Source organism: Ceratotherium simum, chromosome 32 (genome assembly GCF_057802395.1).
Source record: "Ceratotherium simum simum isolate JZ-2026a chromosome 32, ASM5780239v1, whole genome shotgun sequence".
In the NCBI taxonomy this organism is placed as follows: Eukaryota; Metazoa; Chordata; class Mammalia; order Perissodactyla; family Rhinocerotidae; genus Ceratotherium; species Ceratotherium simum.
Window position 1 is genome coordinate 17,266,803 of NC_141931.1, and position 26,814 is coordinate 17,293,616.

The window sequence follows — 26,814 nt, forward strand, 5'->3', positions numbered from 1 at the left end:
AATTTCTTTTTTTTGGTTGGGATGAAGAACTTTTTGATTGAGATTGCGCAGTTAAGATGGACACTTAAATATGGATTTTAACTGACATTTTAGAGACATTTCCAACTCACTTCTATTGGCCTTTTCTCAGAAGAGGCCGGTATCCTTCAACTATCATCCAGTTTGCTCGAACAATGCTCATGGGAGGGCTGTGAGTGGAGGTATTAGTGATGATGGAGACAACTTGTGTGTTCTTTGTAGCAGAGTCTAACTGCTGCAGATCATTGCAGGGAAGCAATGATGCTGAATGTTTTTAGTCCCATCAGTCTCCTCTTACCTTATTTCTTTTGTTGAGCTTTTCATCTGAAAATTAAAAAAACAACAACAAACTCTTATTGGTGACATGGTAACTTAGCTCATTTCACTCTTGTAGTTTTTCCAGTTGTTGCATTGCTTTTCCCACTAATGCTCCCGGCACAAGACGGTCCTACATTTCCTGAAAGTCTACTCTTGACTGTTATGAAAAAACTATCAGGGCAGAAGAACTTGATCCATGAGCCTTTTAGGACTTTGTTACTCAAGATGTGAGCCTCAGTCCGGCAGAATTGGCGTCACCTGGGAGCTTGTTAGAAATGCAGAGTATCAGGCCCCGCCCCAGATCTACTGAACCAGAATTTGCACGTTAGTAAATTTCCCAGGTGATTTCATGGGCACACTGCAGTTTGAGAAAGGCTGCTTCGAGAGGCTGCCATGGCCGTGACAGCCACCATGAGGACTCCTGCTGAGTGCTACTTGTTAACTGAGCTCTGTTCCCGTCACTGTGCTGAGTGTTTTTATGCGTCATCTCTTACATCTATTGCATCAAATCTATCAAAGAGACAGTATTATCCCCATTTTGCACATGAAGCTGAAAGCACAGAGGGGTTAAATAACTCCCTTGGGGCTGAGCATCTAGTGTGTGGCAGAGCAGAGATCTGAACTATGGTCAGTTTGCCACTGAAGTTTATCGTCTTAATCGGGGTCATCTGTTAATTCAATTCGAAAATGTTTTCAGCACTCTCATTCAGAGTGTTAAAAGATAATTTTAATAAACAGGCAAAATCATGTCTCTCATACAGATATGAAAATGAACTTTTTTATTATTTTTTTATTGATGTTTTAATTGTTTATAACATTGTGAAATTTTGGGTTGTACATTTTTGTTTGTCCATCACCATATATATGTCTCCCTTCACCCCCTGTGCCCACCCCCAACCCCCATTGCCCCTGGTAACCACAATACAGTTTTCTCTGTCCATGTGTTGGTTTATATTCCGCATATGAGTGAGATCACACAATGTTTGTCTTTCTGGCTTACTTCACTTAACATAATACCCTCCAGGCCCATCCACGTTGTTGCAAATGGGACGATTTTGTCTTTTTTTATGGCTGAGTAGTATTCCATTGTATATATAGACCACATCTTCTTGATCCAGTCGTCAGTTGAGGGACACTTACGTTGCTTCCACTTCTTGGCTATAGTGAATAATGCTGCAATGAACATAGGGGTGCATACGCCTCTTTGGATTGTTGATTTCAGGTTCGTTGGATAGATTCCCAGTAGTGCGATGGCTGGATCATAGGCCATCTCTATTTTTAATTCTTTGAGGAATCTCCATACCGTTTTCCATAGAGGCTGCACCAGTTTGCATTCCCACCAGCTGTGTATGAGGGTTCCTGTTTCTCCACATCCTCTCCAACATTTGTTGTTTTTTGAAAATGAACACTTTTTAAAGATTTTATTTAACTCATCAGAGAGGAAACTGGTAAGGTGTTATGACCAGTTTAAAGGAACAGACACATTTATAAATAGGAATATCGAGATGAACATGCAAATGGAGGCAAAATGAATTTTCCCACTGTGGCGGGAGAGTTGTCTCTCCACTGGACACCATTCATTTGCATGCCAATAGACAAGAATTATTTTATGTTGCTATCAGCTAGCTACAACTTATAGAATTTCAAAATAGCTCTGTTAAAAAAAATTATTTATGACACGTTAAATGGTAAGGCAGACTTTATTCAGTACTATCTTCATGAGTATAGGGACTGTTGCAGTGGGGTTTTGCAGTAGGGGAGAGAGGTTGGACTCAACTCTGAATACAACAAGGAAAAGTGGGAATTTATAGCCAAGGAGCAGGGTGGGGTCTGTGGAGGAAGCATCAAGGGTAGGGGGGCTTCTGGCTAAACTGACATGACAGGATTCTTGCTGAAGGTAGGCTGGGGCGATCAGCTGTCACGTGGGGTAGGGTAGGGGAATGAGGAATTTGGTCAGATTTCAAGGGTGATCACATATGAAGGATGGGGGATTCTGGCTCAACTGACTTAACACAGTTCTTATTAAAATTGGGCTCTTAAGAACATACCCAAGAATAGGGGCTAGTTGAAAAAGAGCTCAGAGGAGCCTGACTAGAGTTTGGTCAAGGAGAGAATCTTTGTCAGCTCCCATAGACTCAGAGTCAGGTAACCTGGAGGGGGTGGTGGTGCTATAGACAATGAATAGCTCTCCACTGAAGGATAAATTTTTCCCTATGCGGGGAGGTAGAATAGCATGGTGGCTAAGAACACAGAACTGTAGTGCCTGGGTTCAAGCCTCCACTCTAGTTCTAACTAGCGGAGTGACTTAGGGTATGTTATTAAATCTTAGTTTCCTCATCTATAAAATGGACACAGAGCCTACCTTGTATATTCCTTGTGAGGAGTAAATGAGATGACACGCATAAAAAAACATTTAAAACAGTAGCTGGTACCTAGTGACTGTCTAATAGATGTTGCTGTTAGGATCTTCGTGCTTAACCGGGAGGGCTTATGAGAATTTTTGCATGAAGGAATGTGGATATTAGTATTAAAAATATGTTCAGTTTATCCAAGGTTTTCAAATTCAAAGCACGTTAAAGAAAGGTCAAAACAATCTTGGCTGTGTGGAGTAAGAAAATATTGTTCGCGGTGGGTTAAAGAAGACTTAGAAACACTGGGCTGGGGATGAATTCCGCCGACTCTACGCTTCTGAGCTTTGCCTCAGCCCCCAAGGATCTCACACTTAAGGATCATTGAAATGAGACACGGATGCACCAGTGTTGTCACTTGTTCCCAGTCTGCTCCCATTTTATTTTATCTCTACTTTGCTAAAGATTCCATTTCCTATTTAGGATGCTACTCTTGCTCATTTGTACTTGAAATTTTAAGAAATCTCCATATCAGACTTGTCCTTTCGGTAACCCTCACTTTAACCTACTCAGGTAAGTCAGTGCTTCCTGTATGCCCCAAAAGACTCAGACCTAAGCCAGGTCCACCTGTTCCCCTTGGGGCAAGCTGTGGAGTGGCGGGGGACTGATATTCAGATAAAGTGGGAGTCTGTTAGGTTCACTGCTCTGGATCATTCCTTTAATTTTAGTGATGGGCACTGATACTGTTAATGGTTTAGGGAAAATTTTGTGCTTCAGTGAATAAGTTTGCATTGTTCAGATCACACACATCTGAACAATCTGATTCTGGTCCTTTGGGAGCAATTTTCCAACTCTGTAAGTTGTAGTTAATTCAGAGCAATGCAAAATAATTCTTGTCTATAAATACAAAAATTATATCCTATCTGGTAGGGCATCCAGTTGACTTCCCTGTCCCACTCCCCACCAGTTTGGCCTCCATTTGCACATTCATCTCAATATTCCTGATCTATAAATGTATCTGTGCTTTGCACTCTCCGTTGAACTGGTTCCCTCATTATGAAAAAATAAAATCTTTTAACACGTGGTTCATTTTATGTCTGTATGAGATTTATGGTTTTCCTTTTTTGAAAACTATCTTTCAACTATGTAGGGGGGCCAGAATACATTGTGGTAACTGACTTAGTAGTAGAGAGCTAGCTAATTAATCTTTGTCAAGGGTAACCAAAGACAAGACAAAGTTAAAGTAAAACCAAGTAGCAGAGATTATTTGCAGAAATTCCTGCAATTTTAGTTGGCTGAAATGTTCATGTATAAAAGAGCGAAGTTCTATGTAGTCATTTTAAAAGCAGCTCCTATGTTTTGAATTAAATGATATCCACCAAAACACAGATTCATGGTTTCTTGAAATTAACATGATTACGGAAAATAGACAGCATTCATTTTGCAAACTCAGCATGGGAAGCTTGTGTTTACTTGTCTGTCATCCTCACCAGACTCTTTGCTCCAAGCCAGCAGGAACACTGTTTTTTTTTTCAGAGTTAGTGTATTTATTTTTTTTTTATTGTGAATTATGTGATGCACAGAGAAATGTGCTTGAAAACGTACATATAAAATCCATGAAAAATCACAAAGTCAAACTCCTATAAATGATAATCAGGTAAAAAACTAGAAATTTTCCGGGGGGCATTAATCTATGAATGCCCCCTTCTTATCACGTTATTCTCCCTAAACCTATCGGTTCTCAACCTGGGATGATTTTGCCCCCGGGGAATATTTGACAATGTCTGGAGGCGGTTTTGGTTGTCACAAATGGGGAAGGGGTTGGCTTCCTACTGAAATTTAGTGGGGAGAGGCCAGGGATGCTGCTAAACATTCTACAATGCACAGAACAACCCCCACAACAAAGAATCATTTGACGCAAAATGGCAATAGTGGTGAGGTTGAGAAACCCTGCCACGTGGGAAGCCGCTGTCCTGAGTCAGTGGATAGTGGTATAGTGGTCAGTTCCTTATGCTTTCGTTATTTAACACCTATGCCTGGACTCCTATACAATATAATTTAGTTTCCCATTTGCCGCCATTCTCTGTGGCACATGATATGGGCTCCACAGATACCTGGTAAATGAGGGAACGAAGAGGCAGGCCAGGGTCTGCCCCTCTTCTTGAGTAAAGAGGCACCAAGACTTGGTTTTGTCGCTTACTGTCTATGATTGGTATTTCAAATGCAGACATGTGTTAACCAGACTCATAGGAGCGTGATTTATAAACCAGAATATTAATTTGTCAATTAAAGAGAGTAATCAAACTATGCAGTGGGCTGGATGCTTGCTTTTCTTCCTCAGGGAAACTACAGCATTGGGGAGCACATTATAATTAGAAGTTTGCTTGATGAGCTTGAAGTCAGAGCACAGGTGGCCACCATTGCCTCTGTCCTGGAGGCAGGCCAGCCTGTTTCACCTCTTACAGGGAGGTTTCTGCTGGTGGTCAGGGTGCAGGATGGCTCAATAGTTCATCTTGCCAGGAATGAGGAGGAGCCTGAGAAGTATAAGGAAGAATACTTATTCTTTGGGCTTTCCATTTTTAGGCTGAATTCCCCATCTGTTAAGACGGTCTTTCTTCAGAGAGAATAAAATTGATTAGATTTTAAGCTTTTCATTTAGATTCACAACCCAGTTTTGTCCCCTTTATGGCCACTGTAAATGGAATGTGGATGTTCTTGAAACTCCTTAGTCACCTACAAGCGGATTATTCCTTGGGATGTTTTACTTGCCCAGGGGACTGATTGCATGGTTGCACTAACTACAACTCATGTTCAGAAGGTGACATTAACTCTATGTTTTGGAGGTCCTGATGACATTATTTTGTAGGGATTGAATCACTTGTTTTTTTAAAGAGAGATTCTTTTCATTATCAGAGCCTTAATTTTCATTATTTTGTAGTAGCCATTGTAGTCTCTCTTGCTGTTCTGTGAAATCTTGCCAGGTGATTTTGTAAAATGATCACTTTCAACTCAAGACTGACTTATAAAGATAGAATTTCTGAAAAGCAGATCAGCCACACAGATAATAATGATAGCAGAAATGCTTGTTTTTGTGCATGATTTTCCCCTTAATCTTATTAAAGGTTTTTTTTCCCTCTGACATACTCCAGTGATGAAAATGTGCCTGAAGGCTTGCTTGCCAGTACCAAACAAATAAATTCTATAATTAAATAATAAAAGCAGTCAGAATCCGTAATATAAGACTTGCAAGGAATGAGGAAAGAGGAATTTGTACCATTTAATGGTTAGCAAAATGGCAGTAAAAGACGAAGCTGGGATCAGGGTCAGACGCCAGGTCCTGGACGGCTCTGTATGTCCAGCCAGGGAGTGTGGAGCATGTCCCAAGGCTGATGGGGGTCATGGAATATCCTGGAGGGGGGAAATGACATGATCAAATGTACACGCGAGACCACCCCCCTTGGGGGCAGGGAGGATGAAGCAGAAGGGAAAAGAGGTGTTTGGAGGTGTTTGAGGTGTTTGGAGAACACAGGCGGGCTGGGAAGACAAGAGGCCTACATGGAGCCCTGGGGAATGCTGTAACTGAATACCAACCCATTCCTTTAAAGTAACAGGCAGAAAAAGAACCATGGGAGAAACCAACACTTATGGATCAGCCCAAGGAAGAACCTCCAGAAGGACCCTCAACAGCAGATAGAGGTAGAAGAACAAGGAGAGAGAACTGTGATGGGAACGAGGGGTGGCAGGAGTGGCCGGTGGTTCAGATACTGCCGGAAGGTAAAGTAAGAGGACTGAAATATCTCCTGGATTTGGTGATGCTTTCCAAGAATGGGTTAGTGCACTTGTGGGACAAGGAAAGGGACAGTAGTGGGTTGAAATTTGAAGGAGACGCAAAGCAATAGGCAGAGGAGGATCTCAGAGTGAGTGGTTTGGTTTGTTTTTGACTATGAGATGGTAGAGAATTGAGCATGAAGAGGAGGAGACAGTGGAAGGGAAGGGCTGAAGATCCAGTAAAGAGAAAAATGAAGCGATGGGCCTGGATCTTAGAGGAGACAGGGAGGGATGGGATGGGATGGCAGGTGGATTATCCTTTTGTAAGAGGAGACACTTCTTTCTCAGAGATGGAAAGTAAGGATCGCTGATAGCTTATCATCAATTCACACCTGGCAGCATCATTTTTCTAAAATAGAAAGCAATTAAATAAATTAGAAAGGCACAGAACAGTGAAGACAGCAGAACAGCGAAGGTGTAGAGTAGCCATTAGGGGAAATGGAAGAGGGAGGTATCTAGCACCATAATGGAATCATCAAGGTGCACAAAAGGCCTAGCAAATTGGATAGCATGAATTTATCAAGGCACCAGCCCACATACCTATGTGATTTTTTTGTCCAGCAGTCCTCAGGGGTCAGGTATAGGAATGTATTATGCCTGTAAATAATTCTCCTTTATTCGCACAACAGAGAGGGCTGATGATCTAGCCCTGTCTCTGGAAGGTCTAGCTCCTTCCACTTCTCTGGGGCCTCCTGGCATCTCTTATGGAGTCAGGTCTTTAAGCACTTTAAAACATGGCAGTTATATTGTTAATTTGTATTTCTGTCACTTTGAATAACAGGCATTGTTGAAAATAGTGTAAGCTAGGAGTCTTGTCTAAGGGGCAGAGAAAGGGGCTATATAAATCAGATGCCTAATGTAGACAAACATTTGAAGTTTATGGATTCTGCATGTGAATATTTTAACATTTCCTAGGAAGGTTTTAATGACATTAGATGAAAAAGAAGGAAACTATGAAGACTCTTTGAAAAGGGGACAGGAGAGAGACAGAAAGCAATGAGAACTCCAGGGGCCTCCATTTCTGTTCCTTTCACTGCAAAGTGACTTCCTACGGGTGGGAGAAAGTTCTCACCCCTATGGTAATAACAACGCCTGGCTTGAGGAAAGAATACAATAACGCATTTAGGAGAATAAGAACACAACATTTATTGAGTGACTTCTCTGTGCCAGGAGTTTTTATACACATCTTGTATAACCACATATCTTAGTCCATCTGGGCTGCTATAACAGAATTCCACAGACTGGGTGGCTTATAAACAACAGACATTTTCTTCTCACAGTTCTGGAGGCTGGGAACTCCAAGATCATGGCACCTGCAGATCTGGTGTCTGGTGAGGTCCTGATTCCTCATAGATGGCCACCTTTACACTGTAACCTCACAGGTGGAAGGGGATCAAGGGCTCTCTGGGGCTGATTTTATAAGGGCACTAATGTCATTCATGAGGGCTCCCCCCTCATGACCTAATCGCCTCCCACGGGGCCCACCTCCTAATACCATCACCTTGAGGGGTTGGTATTTCAACATATGAATTTAGGGAGACAAAACCATTCTGTCTATAGCATCCCCATAATTACTTTATTGAGTGAAGATTAAAAAAGGAAACCCGCGGTTCAAAGGCTGAGGTCAGAGATTCAGAAGCTGGCCCTGCCGACACTTAAGAGTTTTTTCCTCTGACTTGATTCTCTCATCTCCACTTTCCCCAGGATTCTCTCATTTTCTTTCTATGGATATTCTGTGATTTTAGTTGGGCATAACTGTTTTGACTTTTTATTAACAAAGACACTCTCTGATTTAAGGAAAGTTAGATCACACTAAATCCTATTGGTGCCTGCTTGTCACAGTTTCACAATTCAATATTGCAAAGCCATCATAATGCAGGGCACTGCTGGCTTGGTAATTCATTTCATTAACGGTGCTGCCTGAATAAAATACACAGTGAATTAGAAATAAACAAATCCTTGGAAAGTATGATAATACATTCAGAAAGCACAGAAGGTTGAGGCATGTAGACAGAAGGAGGAAGGGAGTGGGGAGGAGGAGAAAAATCATATCAGGATAAAGAGGGATTTTGTGAGCCCATATGTGCTTTGTGCAGTGTTTCTAGAAAGCATTTCTGAGACGTATTGGTGAATTAATTATGATCTGTTTTGTTTATATCTTTACCTTTACACCCCTGCTCCCTCACCTCCCATATCCAATTTATTATGAAGTCCTGTCAGTCTTATCACGAGAACAGATCTCAAATCTGTCAGATTCTCTTCATGCCGATGGACAGCGTGGTGTGGGCTTCCAGTGCACTTCTGTACCCTGATCTCCTCTCTTTCTGGGCACAAAGGATGGTTGCCCTTTTCTGACTCCCACTTTGCAATCAAGTTGGGCATGTGACTAGTTCTGGCCAGGCTAGAGCATTCAGACACAGGGTAAAGACCTTCCAGCAGTTTATTCTCCTGCCACAGCAATTATGGAAGCAGGTTGTTGACATGAAAGGGCCACGACATGGAAGCAGTCTGGATCCCTAAACTGCATGGAGCACAGCTGCCCTGGAAAGGCACCCAGATGTGCAGTGGGCATTTCATGAGTAAAAAACAGACTTTTGTGGGCCCGCCAGGTGGCACAAGTGGTTAAGTGTGCGCACTCCGCTTCAGCAGCCCGGGGTTCACAGGTTTGGATCTTGGACACTCACCAATGCACCGCTTGTCAAGCCATGCTGTGGCGGCGTCCCATGTAAAGTAGAGGAAGACTGGCATCGGACGTTAGCTCAGGGCTCATCTTCCTCCTAAAAAAAAAAAAAAAAAAAAGAAACAGACTTTTGTTATGTACAGCCACTGCCAGTTGGTTGGTGTTAGTTATCACAACGTAGTCTCTTCTCTCCTGGCTGGTGAAATGAGTTGCCATCATCTATCTCCTGGAACCCCGCAGAAGCCTCCTAACTTTTCCACCTTTTCTGTAGCCTTGCTTCCCTCATTTCATTTCTTTGCATAGTGAACCTCTTAGAACACACTCAGTCACATCCCTCCTCTGGTTCCCCTTGTTATTAGGATAAATTCTGAGCATGGTTAACCAGGCCTGTGTGCCCTGGTCCCCACTTACTACTCCAGACACCCTTTAGCCTTTCAGGCTTGAGCCCCACTTGCCTTCTTTCAGTTTCCCAAACATTCCAGGCTGCTCCCCATTCTGGGCCCTTTGCACATGCTTTTCCCTTTGGCTGGAATGTTCCCCCTACTTCCCAAAGTTCATCTCACTCACTTGCATCACCCTTGGGATCTCCACCTAAATGATACTGTCTCAGAGGCCCCCTCAGGATGCAGGGGTCTCCCCATTACCTTCATCCATGGCACCCACTGCTATTTGAATGACACTAATCTCAGGTCATACTTCTTTTTTAATATTTTTTTTTTAAGATTTATTTATTTATTTTCCTCCCAAAGCCCCAGTAGATGGTTGTATGTCATAGTTGCACATCCTTCCAGTTGCTGTATGTGGGACGCGGCCATGTGGCCGGAGAAGCGGTGCGTCGGTGCGCGCCCAGGATCCGAACCTGGGTCGCCAGCATCAGAGAGCGCACACTTAACCGCTAAGCCACGGGGCCGGCCCTCAGGTCATACTTCTGTATTCGTTTGTGTGATTATTTGAGAAATATCTTTCTCCCTAACCAGACCACAAGCTCTACCAGGGAAAGGGACCATGTTCTGTTTTATCCATCTCCATACCCTCAGCATCCTGTGCCTGGCCCCCAGCCCATAGTAGGTTCTCAGCATATACCTTCAGGATGATGAAATAAATGCATTAACAGCAAGTCAGAGTTGTATGCATATTTCTGAAGTCTAAGGAAAGTCATCGTTGATATTTTTTTGAGCATTTACTCTGTCAGGCAAGGTACCAAGCGCGTTACATTGTTTCCTAGGTCATGTACGTATCATGACAATAACACTAGGAGGTAAGGACCGTTATTCCACTAGAGATGCTGAACCTGATGCCTGGGGTGGTTAAATAGCACTCATGTATCCACGAGGCTCATTAGGCAGCCCAACTCCATAACCCATGTCTGAGACCTGCTTTGTGATTTGGTTTTGTTCTAACTCCAATTTTCCAGGTTCATAAAACATAACAACAGGCCCTTATATCACAGCTATTATAATAATCAAAGGCCAGGTTTATCTTGCATTCTTTATGGAGAGAACTATTGAGCTCTTGTGTCTGCATGCTTCCCACCAGAGACATCTTTTAAAAATAGTCTGTTTACATACACAATGATGAAAACTATTTGATAACTTGTTTGTTGCACATACTAACCTCAAAATGTGAAAATATAAAGTCTTCCATAGAGAGTTCTTTTCTGTTTGATTTTACAGTGTAAACTTTCTTTTTTTTTTTTTTCATTTAGACCCGTCAGATGTGAAAATATCAATTTCCTTTTCCACGGAGAAATCCAATAATGGAATGGAAATCAGATTTCATTTGAGCACCCTGTATCAATTAAATCAGATTTTTGTTAACAAATCTTCTAAGCTCTCATTTTAAATCTTTTTTTAAATCTCTTTCATGAAACAGCACATATCTGAATGAGAAGTCACTCCAGCTGACAGAGAGATGCAAAAATCTGCAAAATGGCTTTGAGACCTTATCTAACAAAACGAGGAAAGGGTGAGTTCCGCTCTTCACATTTAATTTAATTTTAAAATAAGTGGTTTATATTCAAAATGTTTCACAGCATCTTTAAATCTTCTGGAAACTGAGACTGTGTTCCTGCTTGGGCCTGACTTTGGGCTCAGAGAAGCTCTCGTGGATGAGGAGGATGGACGAGGGGTGAACAGTGCAGACCCTGCCAGTGGGGACTCAGTTTATCTGTCCTTGGATCCACATTCACTAAAAACACCATGTAGTTTTACTGCCTAAACTTTTACGGGTCCTCAGTCTTTTTGAGAAACCCATGAGCATTCTGGACGCTAGCCTAGAAAAATGCACACTTGAATTGAATCTCTTACAATCCCAGAAGATTAACAGATTTACCCCCAGTCCCAGCTGTGGTTCACTCTCAACTTCACCACACTTGCTTACAATCCTGGATTTTAGAGAGTTCCTGACACTGTCTTCTTCAAATTGAGAAAAGGGTCTAAAAGCTCCGAGCTTCGTACATGGATGAGCCACTGGTGGCCTAAGAGTCTGATGGGGGAGGCATTGCCTTGACTGTATCTGGAAGGAGCAGAGTCTGGAGATAGTGCTGGAGGAAGGATAGGAAGGGTGTGCGAGTGAGGCGCGACCCGTGGTTACACTGTCCTCTCCCTCAAAGGAACTAATCTGAGTTGCATTTCGCTGTGCGCTTGCCTGAGAAGGTTGAAGACTGTCCAGGGTAAGTAGTATATCAGATTCCCTTATGCCAGTTTTATACGAGGGAGACCCAGTGGCTTTTCCTCTGCCGTATTTTTCTCTTTCTCTTCCTACTAATTAATCCAGCTCTTTCTCTCTTCCCTTCTCCCCCTCCCCTTCTCTCTCCCTTTCCTCCCCCTCTGCCTCCCCCCCACCCACAAACACACGCATGAACACACATAGGTCTTCCACTTTTAATTTTAAAAATAGTGTGTGGGAAGAAGGAGTTAGCGCAGCTGCCTGTGATCCATTTACTCCCTTCCCTGGGGGTGTGAGAGGTTGACCTGGGGGAAAAGAAACCAAGATAGGTAATCTGGTTTAATCTCCTTTCAGTTGGACCTCTCCGTAACAGACTAATGATATTTGCTAGGAAGAAGAGACCTTATCCGTTGACTGTCCCCAGTGGGCTGCTCCCTGGCGAAAGTATTACTTACAGTAAATGGGACACAGGATCCATGAGGCAGGTCATCCTGGAGAATGGCACACAGGCGGTCCGACTGGGTATAAAGGGGAATGTTTCATAGTTTAAATGTTCCTGCTGTGTAAGGAAACCCACGGACCTCACTTAGAGCCCTCGCCTACTATTCTGAGCCATGAGTGCATGTCCGGTGTGGGAAGATAGGACCAGGGCGGCCACCCTTAATGTCCCAGGCTTCTCTCTGCTTTGTCTGAGCCTCATGACTGCCTGGATCCTTGAAATTATGAGGAAAGCCTGATACTGGGTAAGATCTCTGAATTGAGTTAGTCTGGTTTGACAATCCAATCCTGTATGTTAGCTCAGTTTATTACAAAAGGATAGCCCTGTTAAAATTTTTGCTTTCTTTTCCTTAAATTCCAGCTGATGGGCCCTAAGCTTCCTAGAGAAACCCACTGGGCTGTGTATCTTCCATTTGCTGTACCTGATCCCCTTCTTTCCCTTCACTACAGGTTAGTCTGTGTCTTTCTTTGCCCTGGGAGGCCAACCTACAAGGACTTCATCAATAGGGTCCTCGCTCCTTTGTCATCTAGTTTTCTTGGGATTTGACCCAGAGGGGAGTACTAGAAAGAGATCAGAAAGAAGGAGGAAGGAACAGATTTCTTCTTGTGGTGTTGCTGCAGGTTAACTACATCCTTGCCCAAAGGAACGTGTTGCATCCTGAATGAAGGTCATGATGTTTGTTAGGTCTCTCTCTCTCTCCATTCCCTCCACTGGACCCTTCAGCTTAGAGATAAGCTGTTAATAGTCCCCTGATATTGTACTTAGATTTCCCTACATCTGGCTTAGGATTTGGGCAAAGTCCCTTCTTTAAGCTCTTCTTAAATGACACAATTGGAGCCGGCCGCCATTCCTGCCAGGACCCTCACTTACCATAGTTTAGCTAGAATGAACACTTGCAAGTACTCCTTTACTTGCATGATAAATTCATTGAACTGTGGGGTAGACGTAAGGTAGTTCATGCCCTGTAGGTGGCGCTACACATCTGTTTGGATCACGTTGGAGCCTTTGTTTTGTTTGTTGTTTGTTGGGTGTGTGGGTGTTATAGACTCTATCTGAAACTTTTCCTAAGGGACTCGAATTCCAAACCTCTTGCAGTGCCCTCCATGCATCAGACATAGGGCACATGACACATGAAAAGTAGAACTTGGAAAAACTGGTCTTCGCCCCACCGTACCCTGCAATGAGCTGCTTGTACTCCAGACGTGTAAATCAGTGTGTGACAGTGGCCTTTGACTCTCTTCAGCTCTCCCTCTGACATGAACTATTTTTGCTCCACAAAGTGACAGAAATCCTCAATATAAGTATGATCCAAAGCTGTACATTGATGCAGAGCGCTTGAGTCAGCGTAGCGGAAAATTCTTTAATCATGGAAGGTGTTTTTTGTCAAGGCAGAAAATTTTACAACTCTTCTATGTGCATCAACAAAAATGGTTAACTGTACTATGCTAATGAGAATGGCTGTGCGCACCGTCTCATGTTCGGTCTCTCACTTTTCTTCTCTTGTTCTACATTCAATGCTAAGACCTTTTCTCCGCTATTCTTTAGGGGGATGCCTTCCCATGACGCACACAATTTTCAGCTAGCTCATGTAATTAGCCTGCACTGGTATTCTGCTCAGCAAAGGTCTAGAGAGAGCAGGCGTGAATTGCCCGTATGAAAGTGTTATTTTGCACACAGGAGACTAATTTTTCCATTTGTATTGTCTATTGTCGGGAATTGTGTGTTCTGCGACCAGTGCTATGACGGACTCCCAGGGGACAATCAGGAAAGCCATTCAGTGTGTGGTGATAAAAAGTAATTTCATTTTCTTAGAAATAATTATTTAGCTCTATTTTTGTCATGGTCTGTTAAAGACTTAGAATTTTCTCTTTCTTCAGCCAATTTGTCCCTTTCAGGTTGCTAAAATAGAATTTAGGAAGACAGAGTTATAGTAGGAGAGAGACAGTGCTTTTTTTCTCCACTGGTCTTCACTACATATTCGAATGAAAGAAAATTAAACAGTTGTCATTTGGAGGTCCAGCGGGATAAGGCACTGTGTATTACAATTCTGTATTCTCTGTTTAAGACTCGGAGCTCCAAGGAGTTTGTTCATCATTCTGTGCCTGATGCCTATTACAGGTTTCAGCACATAGAAGTTTCTCAGTAAATATCTGTTGAATCCACAGATGAATGAAAGAATGTATTTCTTAGGTCGTCAAAGCATGGTCTTTACCATCTTTAATTTCTAGCTCTTAAAAAATTATCCATAAATCCATGAACTTCAACTCCTTTTTGAAACCGATATTTAACTTCTCTGACTCTTTCTCTTACTTTGAATCTGCAGTTTTCTCTGACCTCATCCTTTTCCCCTGAATGTTTCTCTGGGTTTCTCCAGCCCAATCCTTCTCACCTGGTTATCTCCCAGAGGAAATATTACACTGTACTGAAAATGCTCCGTAGCCATCTTATCACTGTTAGTTTGCTCATTTTTCAGCATGGCAAAGGTTATTTGTAATATTTTCTGCTTATGTTTTTAGAAAAATGATGATCGTGTGGATATACAAGCTGTCTGTCTTATTTCACATTGCTTCAGATGAATGAACTGATTTTTTTAAGAGCAGATCCTTCTGAGGGGCTGACCTAGGAAACGAACTTATGTCTCCTCTCCTAGGATTTTCTGCCTCTGTTGCTATGCCATTTTCTTCATCTTCCATTTTTCCGGATGATCCTAGATCCCAAGAAAGTGTACATTTATATTTTGTTCAGTTTCTACCATTTGGCCAGGGCAGATGATCCCCTCCAGCAAAATCTCGCAAAGCGCAATGTCATAAAACAATATTTTATTCTCTGTCATGCAATGTTCAATATCAGTATTTCTTCTTGCTTAGGCAACTCTCCTCTGAGTATTGACTCAGGGATTCTGGCTCCCTCCATCTTACAATGTAGCCATCTTCAACAGATGATCCCAGGCTTGCTGCTGAAGAAGATACAATGGAGGAAGTGCACACAGCTTGAAGGGGACACATATCGCTTCCACGCACATCCTATGGGCTGGAACTGGCCCAGCTGGATGTTTAGGGTCATGTGACTGGTTTTGGCCAATAGCATGTGAGTGGAGTTGGTGTGTGGTTGACCTCTGGGAATGTAGTGCCTGGCTGGGAAGCTCCTTGCAGCAACAACTGTAGGCTATGGAAAGGAAGCACCAATCAGTGGTGGTCAATGTGATATTCCTGCCATATATATATTAAATAGCTCTACTATTCTCATCATTCTATTGACTATAGGCCCCTAGGATTTTCCTTAAAGGTGGAAGAAAACATTTTTTTAAACAACAGCAATCTCTTACATCTTTTGAGCATATGAGTAGTTTAAATAGTATTTGTAGTGACAGGAGAGATTTAGAGATCTTCTTCTCAGGAACAGAGTGTAAGCCACTGCCCTATAACTTCCTGTGCAACCACTAAGGCATGAAAGATTCACTTGCATTCAGATAGCTTTTTTTGGTAAGATCCAAATTCTCAGAATTAAGATTTGGAACACTGTTTTGCATAGGCTAGGTGTAGCTTGAACCATACACTACTTGGTGAGTGTGTATGTTTGATGAGCTATTTCATGCAATACTATTTAGAATTACTGAGAACAATAGAACTTTCTGAAAGGTATCATCTTAAGGGGTCACCATAAAGATGCTAGTTAGAAAGCACCATTTTTCAGGATGAAAGGCAAAGTGAACTGAAGACTGACCCTAAATGTTCTTCACTATTTATTTTCTTGGAGAGTACAGCATGACCTGAATTGCGGCTTGAAAAGAAGAGGTATAAATTATGGCAGATCAAACTTCAAAAAACCCAAATGTGAGCATGTCACTTGACAGTCTGCTAATAAAGCAAGTATTCCTAAGTTTCAAGTTGTCTGTCAGGAAAAATGATTTTTGGTCATATACAAGATTTTCTTGACATAGAATGATATATGACTTGTTTCTACTCAACTTTACATTCATTGCTTCTTAAAGTGATACCTACAGTTTTGTTTATCTTCTCACCTCTCACCCTTTAACTTGCCTTTTCTGGTCAGTTTTTAAGGACTTCAAAGTCTAGCACTCCTTCATTTCCTTGGTATAGAGTTCATATAAGTTAACACAAAACAGCCATTCATACCAACATGGTACATTCTTAATATCTTGGGAAATTTCTCTTGGTAACCAAAGTAGTGACTGTATTTGCTGGTATATAATTTTAAATTGGGGCAGATGAGCTAATATGGAGGCTATGATAGAAGTCTCTGAAACTTTTTTTGCATTTATGCCAAACAAATTTATGCCAAATCTATTAAAGGTGGTTTAAGCATCATTCTGTACTTTGAAGAGGAAATAAGAAAGAAGCAATCATACAACTTAAGAGCATGAAGGAATAGTCACTTAAATTCTTCTGATTCATATACTTTTTTCTGTTCTTACCATAGCGTGTTTGATTTTTATTTTTCTACAAAATCTTATTCCTTCAATTTAAAGATTAAAAAATGGGATTATAACTTGTTTGGTCAGGCAACCAGTTAATGGGAGGGTGGGAATAAAAAATTTTCTGTGTGGTTGTTGATGCTGGAAGATAACCAGCATAATCCTAATCTGAATTCCTTAATTAATACTTGGTAAGAGTTGCTTAGTATCATTTTTGCCACGCTGAAGATTGAAATAGTGTATTATTTTATTGTAAGTGTTTGTCAGTGGAAACAAAATTGAATTTTCCCTCAGAGGAAAATTGAAACACTGACTTGCCTGTTATACTGCAGTGTTGATTATTTGATTATGTATTCACATCAGAAGGCTTCCTCATACTTGCTCAAATAACTAGTCATTTGAAAGAAACCTTTAATAGGAAGACAATGACAATAAAAATAGTCACACTTAGTTAAGGTCATTAAGAAATAATTGGAATTATTTCCAATTTGAGAAGTGGTACTGAAAAAGAGAGCAAATACGTTACTTTTGTTCAACATTTTCAAATACACAGGTAATGTTAAAGGTATAGTTTACTATTTGTGGTAGCCAGATTTCCAAGATGGCGCCCAATGATCCTCTCCTCCTGGAATTTACATGCTATTCCCCTACCTCACTGAAGGGGGCTGCCTTGTGTAACCAATACGATATTGCAGAACTAGCGATGTGTGACTTTCAAGGCCAGATCATAAATGAATTTGATAGTTCTGCCTTGCCGTCTCCTGGATTGATTATTTTGGGGGAAGCCAGCTACCGTGTCATAAGGACACAGAGAGGTCCACATGGCAAGGAACTAAGGATCTCCTGCCAGCAGCTGGCACCACCTTGTCAGCCATGTGAGTGAGCCTCCTTGAAAGCAGATCCTTCAGTCCTGACCAACATCTTGACTTTGCATCCTAATGAGAGCTACTGGGCTGAAACCAACCAGCTAAGCTGCTCAGAAATTGCGGACCTACAGAAACTGCAATAATCAATGTTTATTGTTGTTTTAAGCCTCTAAGTTTTGGCGTAATTTATTATATAGCTATAGATAACTAGTTGACTATTCAATTCATAATCCTTTACATTACTGTATTTTTATCATAATGACAATTATTATTATCAAAATTATTAATAGTGATAATAGGAACTACCATTTTTGTGGGCCTACTGTGTGCAAGATAATTTACATGCATTCTGTGGTCCTTGCAGTATTTCTTCAGAGTAAGTTTCATTATTGTAATTCCACAAGTGAAAGAAATGAGTTCAGAGAGTTTTAATGGCTTGCAGAACATCAGAAAGTTACAAATAGCAGAGCCAGAACTTGGACAAAATTCTGCCTGTTTTCACTAACTCTATGGTACCACTCTTAATGAGAGTGGAATTACAAATCACAAATATAAGAAGAGAAAGGCATTTGACTTTATAATGCGAAGCTACTCAAAAGTGATCCATCTCCAAAATACTATCCACTTTCCTCGCTTTTTGTTACTTATATTTTACTTAAGCTTCTGAAATGTAAATAGACTTGGGAAGCATTATCTTGCACAGCAGTTACCCTCATTGCAACTTGGGGATCAGTCTGGCTTCTCTTGGTAAGATCATGGCTGATGGCTAATTTTTGTCCTAGTTCAAAGTTAGTATCTGAAAACTTTGGATGTTTTTATGTTGTAATCATATATTAAATGTCTATTTCAGAAACACACAGCAACTTCTGTGTGCCCAGCTCTATGATAGGCCCAGGGACAATTATTTTCAACCTGGAGCTGTGCATCAGACTTTTTCAAAGTATGCATGGGTTGAGAACGGGCTGAGACGTCTTGCGTAAGGGACACGATGATGAAATTACTTCTACTTTTTAAAAGCTCACAGTATATTAAGAGAGTCAGATATTTACAATACATTGGCTGCTCCTTCTCATTCTCCTTTGCATATTTCTCCTCATCTCCCCTCACTTTTGACACTGGAGTGTTCCAGAGCTCAGTCCTCAGGCCTCATTTCTCCTCATTCTCAGTCCTCAAGGACCTCATTTAGTCTCATGGATTTAAATACTCTATACATATTGATGATTTCCAAATTTATATCTCCCACCCGAACCTCTTCCCAGATTTGTATGTACCTCTGCTCAATCAACACTTCCCTGGGATGTCTATAAGGGATCTCAAACCTCATATGTCTTACATGATCTCCTGCACTTCCGCCTAAACTTTGTCCTCTAGTACTCTTCCCCACTTCAGTTAGTGGCAAGACTGTTCTTCCAGTGCTCAGGCCTAAATTCCTGGAGTTATCCTTGACTCCTCTCTTTCATCCATTCCATTAGGTGTCATTAAATTTCATCGGTTACCTTCCAATCATATCCAGAAGCTGATCATTTTTTACCAACTCTGCCACTTCCACTTTGGTCTAAGCCATCTTTATTCCCCTCCTAGATTGTGGCAAACTCTCTTATTTGGTCTCCTGGCTTCCACCCCTGCTCTCTTAGAGACTATTCTCAACAAAGTATACAGAGGGACCCTTTTTAATGTAGGTCAGATCAGGTCACCTCTCTGTTCCAGTGTCTTCCCATTTCACTCAAAATAAAAGAAAAAATTGTTACAGTAGCCTACAATGCACTTATAGGCACTTCTCAAATATATATGTAATATATTTGCCAATAACAGCACAAGGGAGGTGGGTGGGAGCAAAGCTGTATCAGGCTAAGGAAATGACTACAGATGATAAAGTAATAATTATAACAATGTATAGTTGGGTTTATGACATTAATAGATGTAATATTGTATAACAAAAATTCCACAAGAAGGAGAAAAAAGGAATAGAGCTATATGGGTAATATTTCTATGTATGAGTGCAAATTAAGCTAATATAAATTTGAAGCTGATTCTAAGTTAAAAATGTATGTGGTAAACCCTAGAGCAAGCACTAAAAATATAGTTTAAAATTTATTAAAGATGTTAAAATGCTACATGAGAAAATATTCACTTAAGGCAAAAGAAAGCTGTAAAGGAGTAATAGAGAAAAAAGAAATACTTGAGACATATAAAAACAAAAAGTCAATGGCAGAGGTAATTTAACTATATCAATAATAACATTAAATGTGAATGGATTAAATCATGTAGTCAAAAGGCAGAGATTGTCAGACTGGATTAACAAGCATGATCCAACTATAGGCTATCTACGGAAGACGGACACACTTTGGATTCAAATATACAAATAGTATATAAAAGTAAAAGAATGAAAGTAAAAGAATGAAAAAAGATAGATCATGCAAACAGCAACCACAAGAAAGCTGAAGGAGCGATACTGATATCCAATACAACAGAGTTTTAAAATAAAAAATGTTAATAGAAATAAAGGAGATTTTATAATTATAAAAGGGTCAATCCAGCAGGAGTATATAAGGGTTATAAACACATATGCACCTAATAACAGAGCACCAAAATACTGAAAGCAAATACTGACAGAAATAAAGGGAGAAATAAACAATTCAACAATAATTGGAAACTTAAGTACCCTATTTTCAATAGTGGATAGAACAACCAGACAGAAGATCAACAAGGAAATAGAAGACCTGAACAACACTCTAAACCAACTAGACCTAACAGATACCTATAGAACACACCACCTAACAACAACAAAATGTATGTTCTTTTCAAATGTACATACAACGTTCTCCAGGATAAATCATATTCTAGGCTACAAAACAAACCTCAATAAATTTAGAAGGATTGAAAAAATACAATGTTATCTGACCACATTGTAAGGAAATGTGATATCAATATTCAGGAAAAAAATTTTGAGAATCTCACAAATATGTGGAAATTAAGCAACACACTCCTAACTATACAGTGGGTCCAAGAAGCAATTAAAAGAGAAATCAGAAAATATTTGAGATGAATGAAAATGAAGACAACATACCAAAATTTATGGGATGCAGAGGGTGATAGCTAAAGTGTACAGGATTTCTTTTTGAGGTGATAAAAATGTTCCAAAATTGACTGTAGTGATGGTTGCGCATATCTGTGAATACTCTAAAAACCATTGACTTGTACATTTTATTTTATTATTTTTTTTGTGAGGAAGATCAGCCCTGTGCTAACATCTGCCAATCCTCCTCTTTTTGCTGAGGAAGACTGGCTGTGGGCTAACATCCGTGCCCATCTTCCTCCACTTTATATGGGACGCCGCCACAGCATGGCCTGACAAGCGGTGCATCGATCTGCACCCGGGATCCCAACCGGCGAACCTCGGGCCGCTGCAGTGGAGTGTGCACACTTAACTGCTTGTGCCACCGGGCCGGCCCCGACTTGTACATTTTAAATGGGTAAATTGTGTAGTATATGAATTATACGTCAACAAAGCTGTTAAAAATTTTAATGTGCCTACAAATCACTTGGGGCTTTTATTTTAATATAGATTCTGATTCTGTAGGTCTAGGACAGGGCCTGAGATTCTGCATTTCTAACAGTCTTACTATGTAATGCCAATACTGCTAGTCTGAGGTCCACACTTTGAATAGCAAGGCCTATACCATTGTTAGATCTCTCATTACCCATGAGTGACTCATAGGTGATTTCCAGCCACCTGACCATTTTGTTGTTCCTCAAACATACCATGTCTGCCTCTACCTCTGGCCTCTGCACTGTCATTCTCTTTGCCTAGAATGTTCTTCCCATCTCCATATCCCCATTGTTCATACCTTACTTAATCATCTTCCTCAAATCTTTGCTTAACTGTTACCTCCTGGTGAGGGCTTCCCTGACCACCCTACCTAAATTGCAACCCTATTTCACATACTTTCTTTTCCTGCTTTATTTTTTTTCACAGTACTAAGTACATAGTACTTAATTATTAATTTATATATTATTTGGTGTATTAATTTACTAGAGCTCCCATAACAGTTTACTACAGACTAGGTAGCTTTAACAACAGAAATTTATTTTCTCGCATTCTGCAGGCTAGGATTCCAAGATGGAGGTGTTGACAGGTTTCGTTTCTCATGAGGTCTCTCTCCTTGGCTTGCAGATGGCTGCCTTCTTGCTGTGTCCTCATATGGTCTTTTCTCTATGTGTGCCACACTCCTGCTGTCTCTGTGTCTGTACAAATTATCTTTTCTTATAAGGACACCGGTCTGATTGGATTAGGGCCAACCTAATGGCCTCATTTTAACTTAATCCACTCTTTAAAGGCCTTGTCTCCAAATACAGTCACAGGCTGAGGTATGGGGGTTAGGGCCTCAACATATGAATTTGAGGGAACACAATTCAGCTCATACATTTGGTTTATTGTTGATCATCCCCTATTACAATAGATACAGGGTGGTGCAAAGGATGCAGAAGAGGGAGAGATCAACTTTGCTTATGTGAGTGAGAAGAATTTAAAAGGCAAAGGGCTGTGGCCGGCCCTGTGGCTTAGCAGTTAAGTGCGCACGCTCCACTACTGGTGGCCCAGGTTCGGATCCCGGGCGCGCACCGATGCACCGCTTTTCCGGCCATGCTGAGGCCGCGTCCCACATACAGCAACTAGAAGGATGTGCAACTATGACATACAACTATATACTGGGGCTTTGGGGAAAAAAAAGGAGGAGGATTGGCAATAGATGTTAGCTCAGAGCCAGTCTTCCTCAGCAAAAAAAAGAGGAGGATTAGCACGGATGTAGGCTCAGGGCTGATCTTCCTCACAAAAAAAAAAAAAAGGCAAAGGGTTAATAGTCACACATACATGGCTTAAAAATCTTACCACATATACTAGCCATGCTAGCTCCTTCTCTGTTGTAACTCTAACTACATAGTGTTAGTCTTCAAGAGATGGAGAAACACTAAATTTATTGGTTCTCTCAGATTCCTTGTAATATATAGGGTCCTATTTCTAAAAATTGATAGTATAAGATCACTAAATTGTTATTTTCATCTCTGGATATCCTCTTATACATCTGGAGATTTCTTTCTATAGACTTGAAAAGTGGGTCATCATTTTTTCATCTTCATAAATGTTGTATTGCAAGAGGAAATATGAAAATCTTAAATAGCAGCTTTAGTCTTTGTTTATTCATTCTTTCTATCCTGCTGATGTATTTGCATGTCGCAGATATTTATGAAGGAGATACTTAAAATTATACTTTTTGTTTTTCTGTGAGGTGTTTATTGCTTCATTTGGGCATTATATCAAACCATTCCAGTGAAGTAAATTCAGTTAACCCAAAATAATTATGATAAATAACATCGTGAATAGATTTCCGTTTGTGCCATATATTCCTTTTTAACTTTCCAGATCAACTCTCTACTCTTTTTGTTCTTGTTGTGTGCTCTAGGAGGCTGACTTCCTTGGGCTACACTGGTTGGACCTTCACAGCCTTTGGCCTCTGGTGAGAGTCAGCCTATGGGAGTCATTGGCAGGAGAGTGGAAAGTGGGGAGAGAGAAAGTTTGGGATATTTATTCCCCTGGATCCCTCTCTGTGGGCTTGGTTTAGGGACAACTGCATCCTCTACCAAAGGCCACCACTCCTGTCCAGTGGCTGTCTTCTACACCTATAGCTACACCCCTTTCTTGGAGCCTCTAGTCTTAAGGTGGTAACAGCTCTCTTTCTCTCCCCCTGTTGCTAGCCCTAGTGTGCCCCACCAATCTGTTCAGTCTTTCCTGTGCCACGTCCCACTCCTTTGTAAATAGACAACCCATTCCCTCTTGGTTGGCTAAGATTAGTCACTGCTTGCAGTATTTCTTAGCCGTGTCTTAAATGTATAATTAATACCAAAACCCCAAAAGTTAATTGTATAGGACAAAGAAAGTATTCTTTTTTAAAATCAATATCTGACTTTTTCAAATATGGCAATTTGGAGATTTCACTGTTGCTGTGAAGAAGAACATTGGCACTATTAGGAGTTAATTCCTGAAGCTGTTTTGTTATGTTTAACTTGTCTAAGGGACATTAAAAGATGTGGAGAGAATAAAAGTTTGTGATTTCTTTCTCTGGTACCAATTGACAGTACCCACAGCATTCTAATTAGAAGTTACCATCATGCAGAGTTAAAAACAGTGTAAACTGAGTTCTTCTACCTTTAGTGGATGAAATGTCAATATGTACTCTTCATGCTCAAATAAGTCTACCTGCAACACACTTCTCTTTGTCAGCTGTCGTACACTCATCAACTATTCTTTTAAAAAATATTGCCCAGTGGAGATGATTGGCTGTATTGATTGAAAATATAGTACTGTATTCATCTGCAGAACTTATTTTCGTGTAGACTTAAGCTCTTCAGTGGTTTTGTAGAAACTAGCTACCAAAGACTGTTTGTCTACGCAGAACATCACTTAGAAACCTACTGACTTAATATTGTTGGGGTCATTTCATGAATGTCACCACTCATTTCAATAGAGAAAAAGGTTGGCTTTTACCAGGAAGAGATGTTATAGGAAACTAAATCCATATCTCAGCTGCTTAAATAGTACTAATAAATTAATACCCTCAAAATAACTTCTAAGCACCTAATGAGTACCCAATAAATATTTAATGATTAAATTAACTAATCATAAATCATAGCTTTTAAAAAGCCCTATTTATATCTTAATTGAGACAAAACTAGTCACAGCATGTGGTTCTTCATCTTCAAAGAGAAGTTTCTAGAAAAATATTTTAAATTTTAATATATTCAGTATCATTTAGTATATTATTTATCATGTGTCTCATTTGGGGTATTATTAATAATGATTTAAATAGACATTATTTATTCTTCTGAAAATAACTAACTGCATTATTTAGTATGATTTATTGTATGTCTTGGGACCAGAAAATGCTTCTGATGGAATTAATTTTCAGTTTCATTATGAAAATAGATGAGATGCAGCATGATGTATTGAAAAGAGAGCCAGACTGTGATTCAAAAGACATGAGTTTAATTCTTAGCTCATCCATTTACAATATAATATTGAACAAACTGTTTTTCTTCTCAGAACTTTTAGTTTTGTCATCCATAAAAATAGGGGTAATATCATAGGGATAGCTGCCTCTCAAAATTGTGGGGTGGGGTCTATACTTTGTTAACTGAAAAGTAACTATAAATGTCAATTTGCAAAAAGTATGATGTGATTTAGAGCATTTTACTTAACAGGCAACTTTTATACAGACACACTTATTCCACAGATTGACCCACACTTGTAACATACCTGTGATTTTTCCTTCACAGATGGTTTTCCACTCCAGCCATGCTCCCACCTTACAAATCATGATTGTACTGTGGCAATCTTAATTTTCTAAAAAAGCTAGTTGGTGGGGCTGGCCCAGTGGCATAGTGGTTAAGTTTGTGCGCTCTGCTTCAGCGGCCCGGGGTTTGTGGGTTCGGATCCTGGGCACGGACCTATACCACTCATCAAGCCATGCTGTGGCAGTGACCCACATACAAAATAGAGGAAGACTGGCACAGATGTTAGCTCAGGGCCAATCTTCCTCAAGCAAAAAGAGGGAGATTGGCAATGAATGTTAGCTCAGGCCAATCTTCTTCACCAAAAAAAAAAAAAAGCTGGTTGGTGATTTATTTATTTTTCAGTAGAAAAAGGCAAGCATGTATAAAAAAAAGCCTCCCTTTGATATTCCTTATTCTTTAGTTTTCCTTTTTATAAGATCAGAGGATGATGCTTCATTTCTAGACTGGACATCAAACAGATTCTTTGAACACAGAGAATGTCAAGAAGTAAGTGGCTTGAGCACTGTCTTCTGATTGTAAACCAGAAGCATTTCTTCTTTTATAATAGACAAGGCTGCTATAGTATGTTGACTTGGTTTTAGATATCAGTGACTGTAAAGTCAAAACCTCCTTTATGCAGCTAGCCTACTAGTAAAATTAGATACATTATGATTGACATCCTTCGATGTTAAGTTAAATTGGAGCCAGCTACAATTTATTGAGGAGTGTATGTCACTTAAACAAAATGTTTTAAAGACTATACATATTTTACAATGCACTTTTATTCTAATTGGCAGTGGGATGGTAATTTTAATGTTCTAGACTAAGCTTGACATAAAGACAAGTATGAATTCAAAATGACACAAACTGCTTTTCAAGGAAGCCAAAGTAAAAGTATAGTACACTTAAGAGCGTTTGTTCAAAATTTTGGTGCAAATAAAGTCACCTTTAGTTTCCCAAAGTGGTAGTTGCTATGTGGATCTAATATGATGGTTTTGTTTCACCAGCTTAGGACCACTCTAGACCCGTCTTGCTTGATGAGTCAGGTGCGGCAGCAAAGTCTCACCTGGCCTTCTCGGCAGGCCTCCATAAGGCTCAAGTCATGGGGGAGTGAAAAGCTTTGAGCCAGGCCAACAGGTTGCCCAATTAGGAAACAGAAGTGTAGGAACGGCAGTGCACTTGTTCATGTTAACAACTAGCTTGGGGGCGATGGGGGCGATGGAGAGCCCTGATTTGTTATGTTTGCTGATTCCTATGGTGTGAATATTCCCACCTTGGCCAATTTTAAGCCACCAATGGTTTAATAACCTGCTCACAACATCCTGAAAATTTAATAAGCAGCTCTCACAAGCTTGTATGAGCTGGCCCTAGCAAGATAACGAGAAAAGTATGGAGGCAGGGAAGAGAGGCTCCCTACCTCCATACTGTGCCAACAAAGAGGGCTGATAAAAGTCTACATTCAGCCAAAATGTCTAGATTCAGCCAAAAAGAGATACAGATTTATTATATTTTTTGCTTTTAAAAGTTGTGGAAATTAGATCTCTACTACCTCGAAGTGTAACCCCTTTCCTCCATTTCCTGTGTAAAATCTTCAGCAAATTCTGCATTGACCCTTATTGAGGGAGCTCAGACACGAAGTCAGCGGCAGTCAACATATGGATTACTCATTCCAAAAAAAGGAGTAAAAGTAAAAACATTTTATTTCATGCTAAGAAATTGGGAAAGTGGGAAGGGTGAATTGGGTTAATGGACTGGCTGAAATGACTGACTAGCTACTGAGCTCTAATCTGAGGATTCTCAGGCAATACACTGGAGGAGGGCTGTGTTTT

At 40.4% G+C, this 26,814-nt stretch overlaps 1 protein-coding gene across 1 annotated transcript in view; it reads left to right on the forward strand.

Annotated features, from left to right (window-relative positions):
- Positions 1–26,814, forward strand: part of ST8SIA6 (ST8 alpha-N-acetyl-neuraminide alpha-2,8-sialyltransferase 6) — a 116,912-nt gene that overhangs the window by 47,874 nt on the left and 42,224 nt on the right. Inside the window, exon 3 of the mRNA XM_087420900.1 lies at positions 11,065–11,157. Coding sequence (XP_087277026.1) covers positions 11,065–11,157 — 93 coding nt within the window. The remainder of the gene's footprint in view (positions 1–11,064; positions 11,158–26,814) is intronic.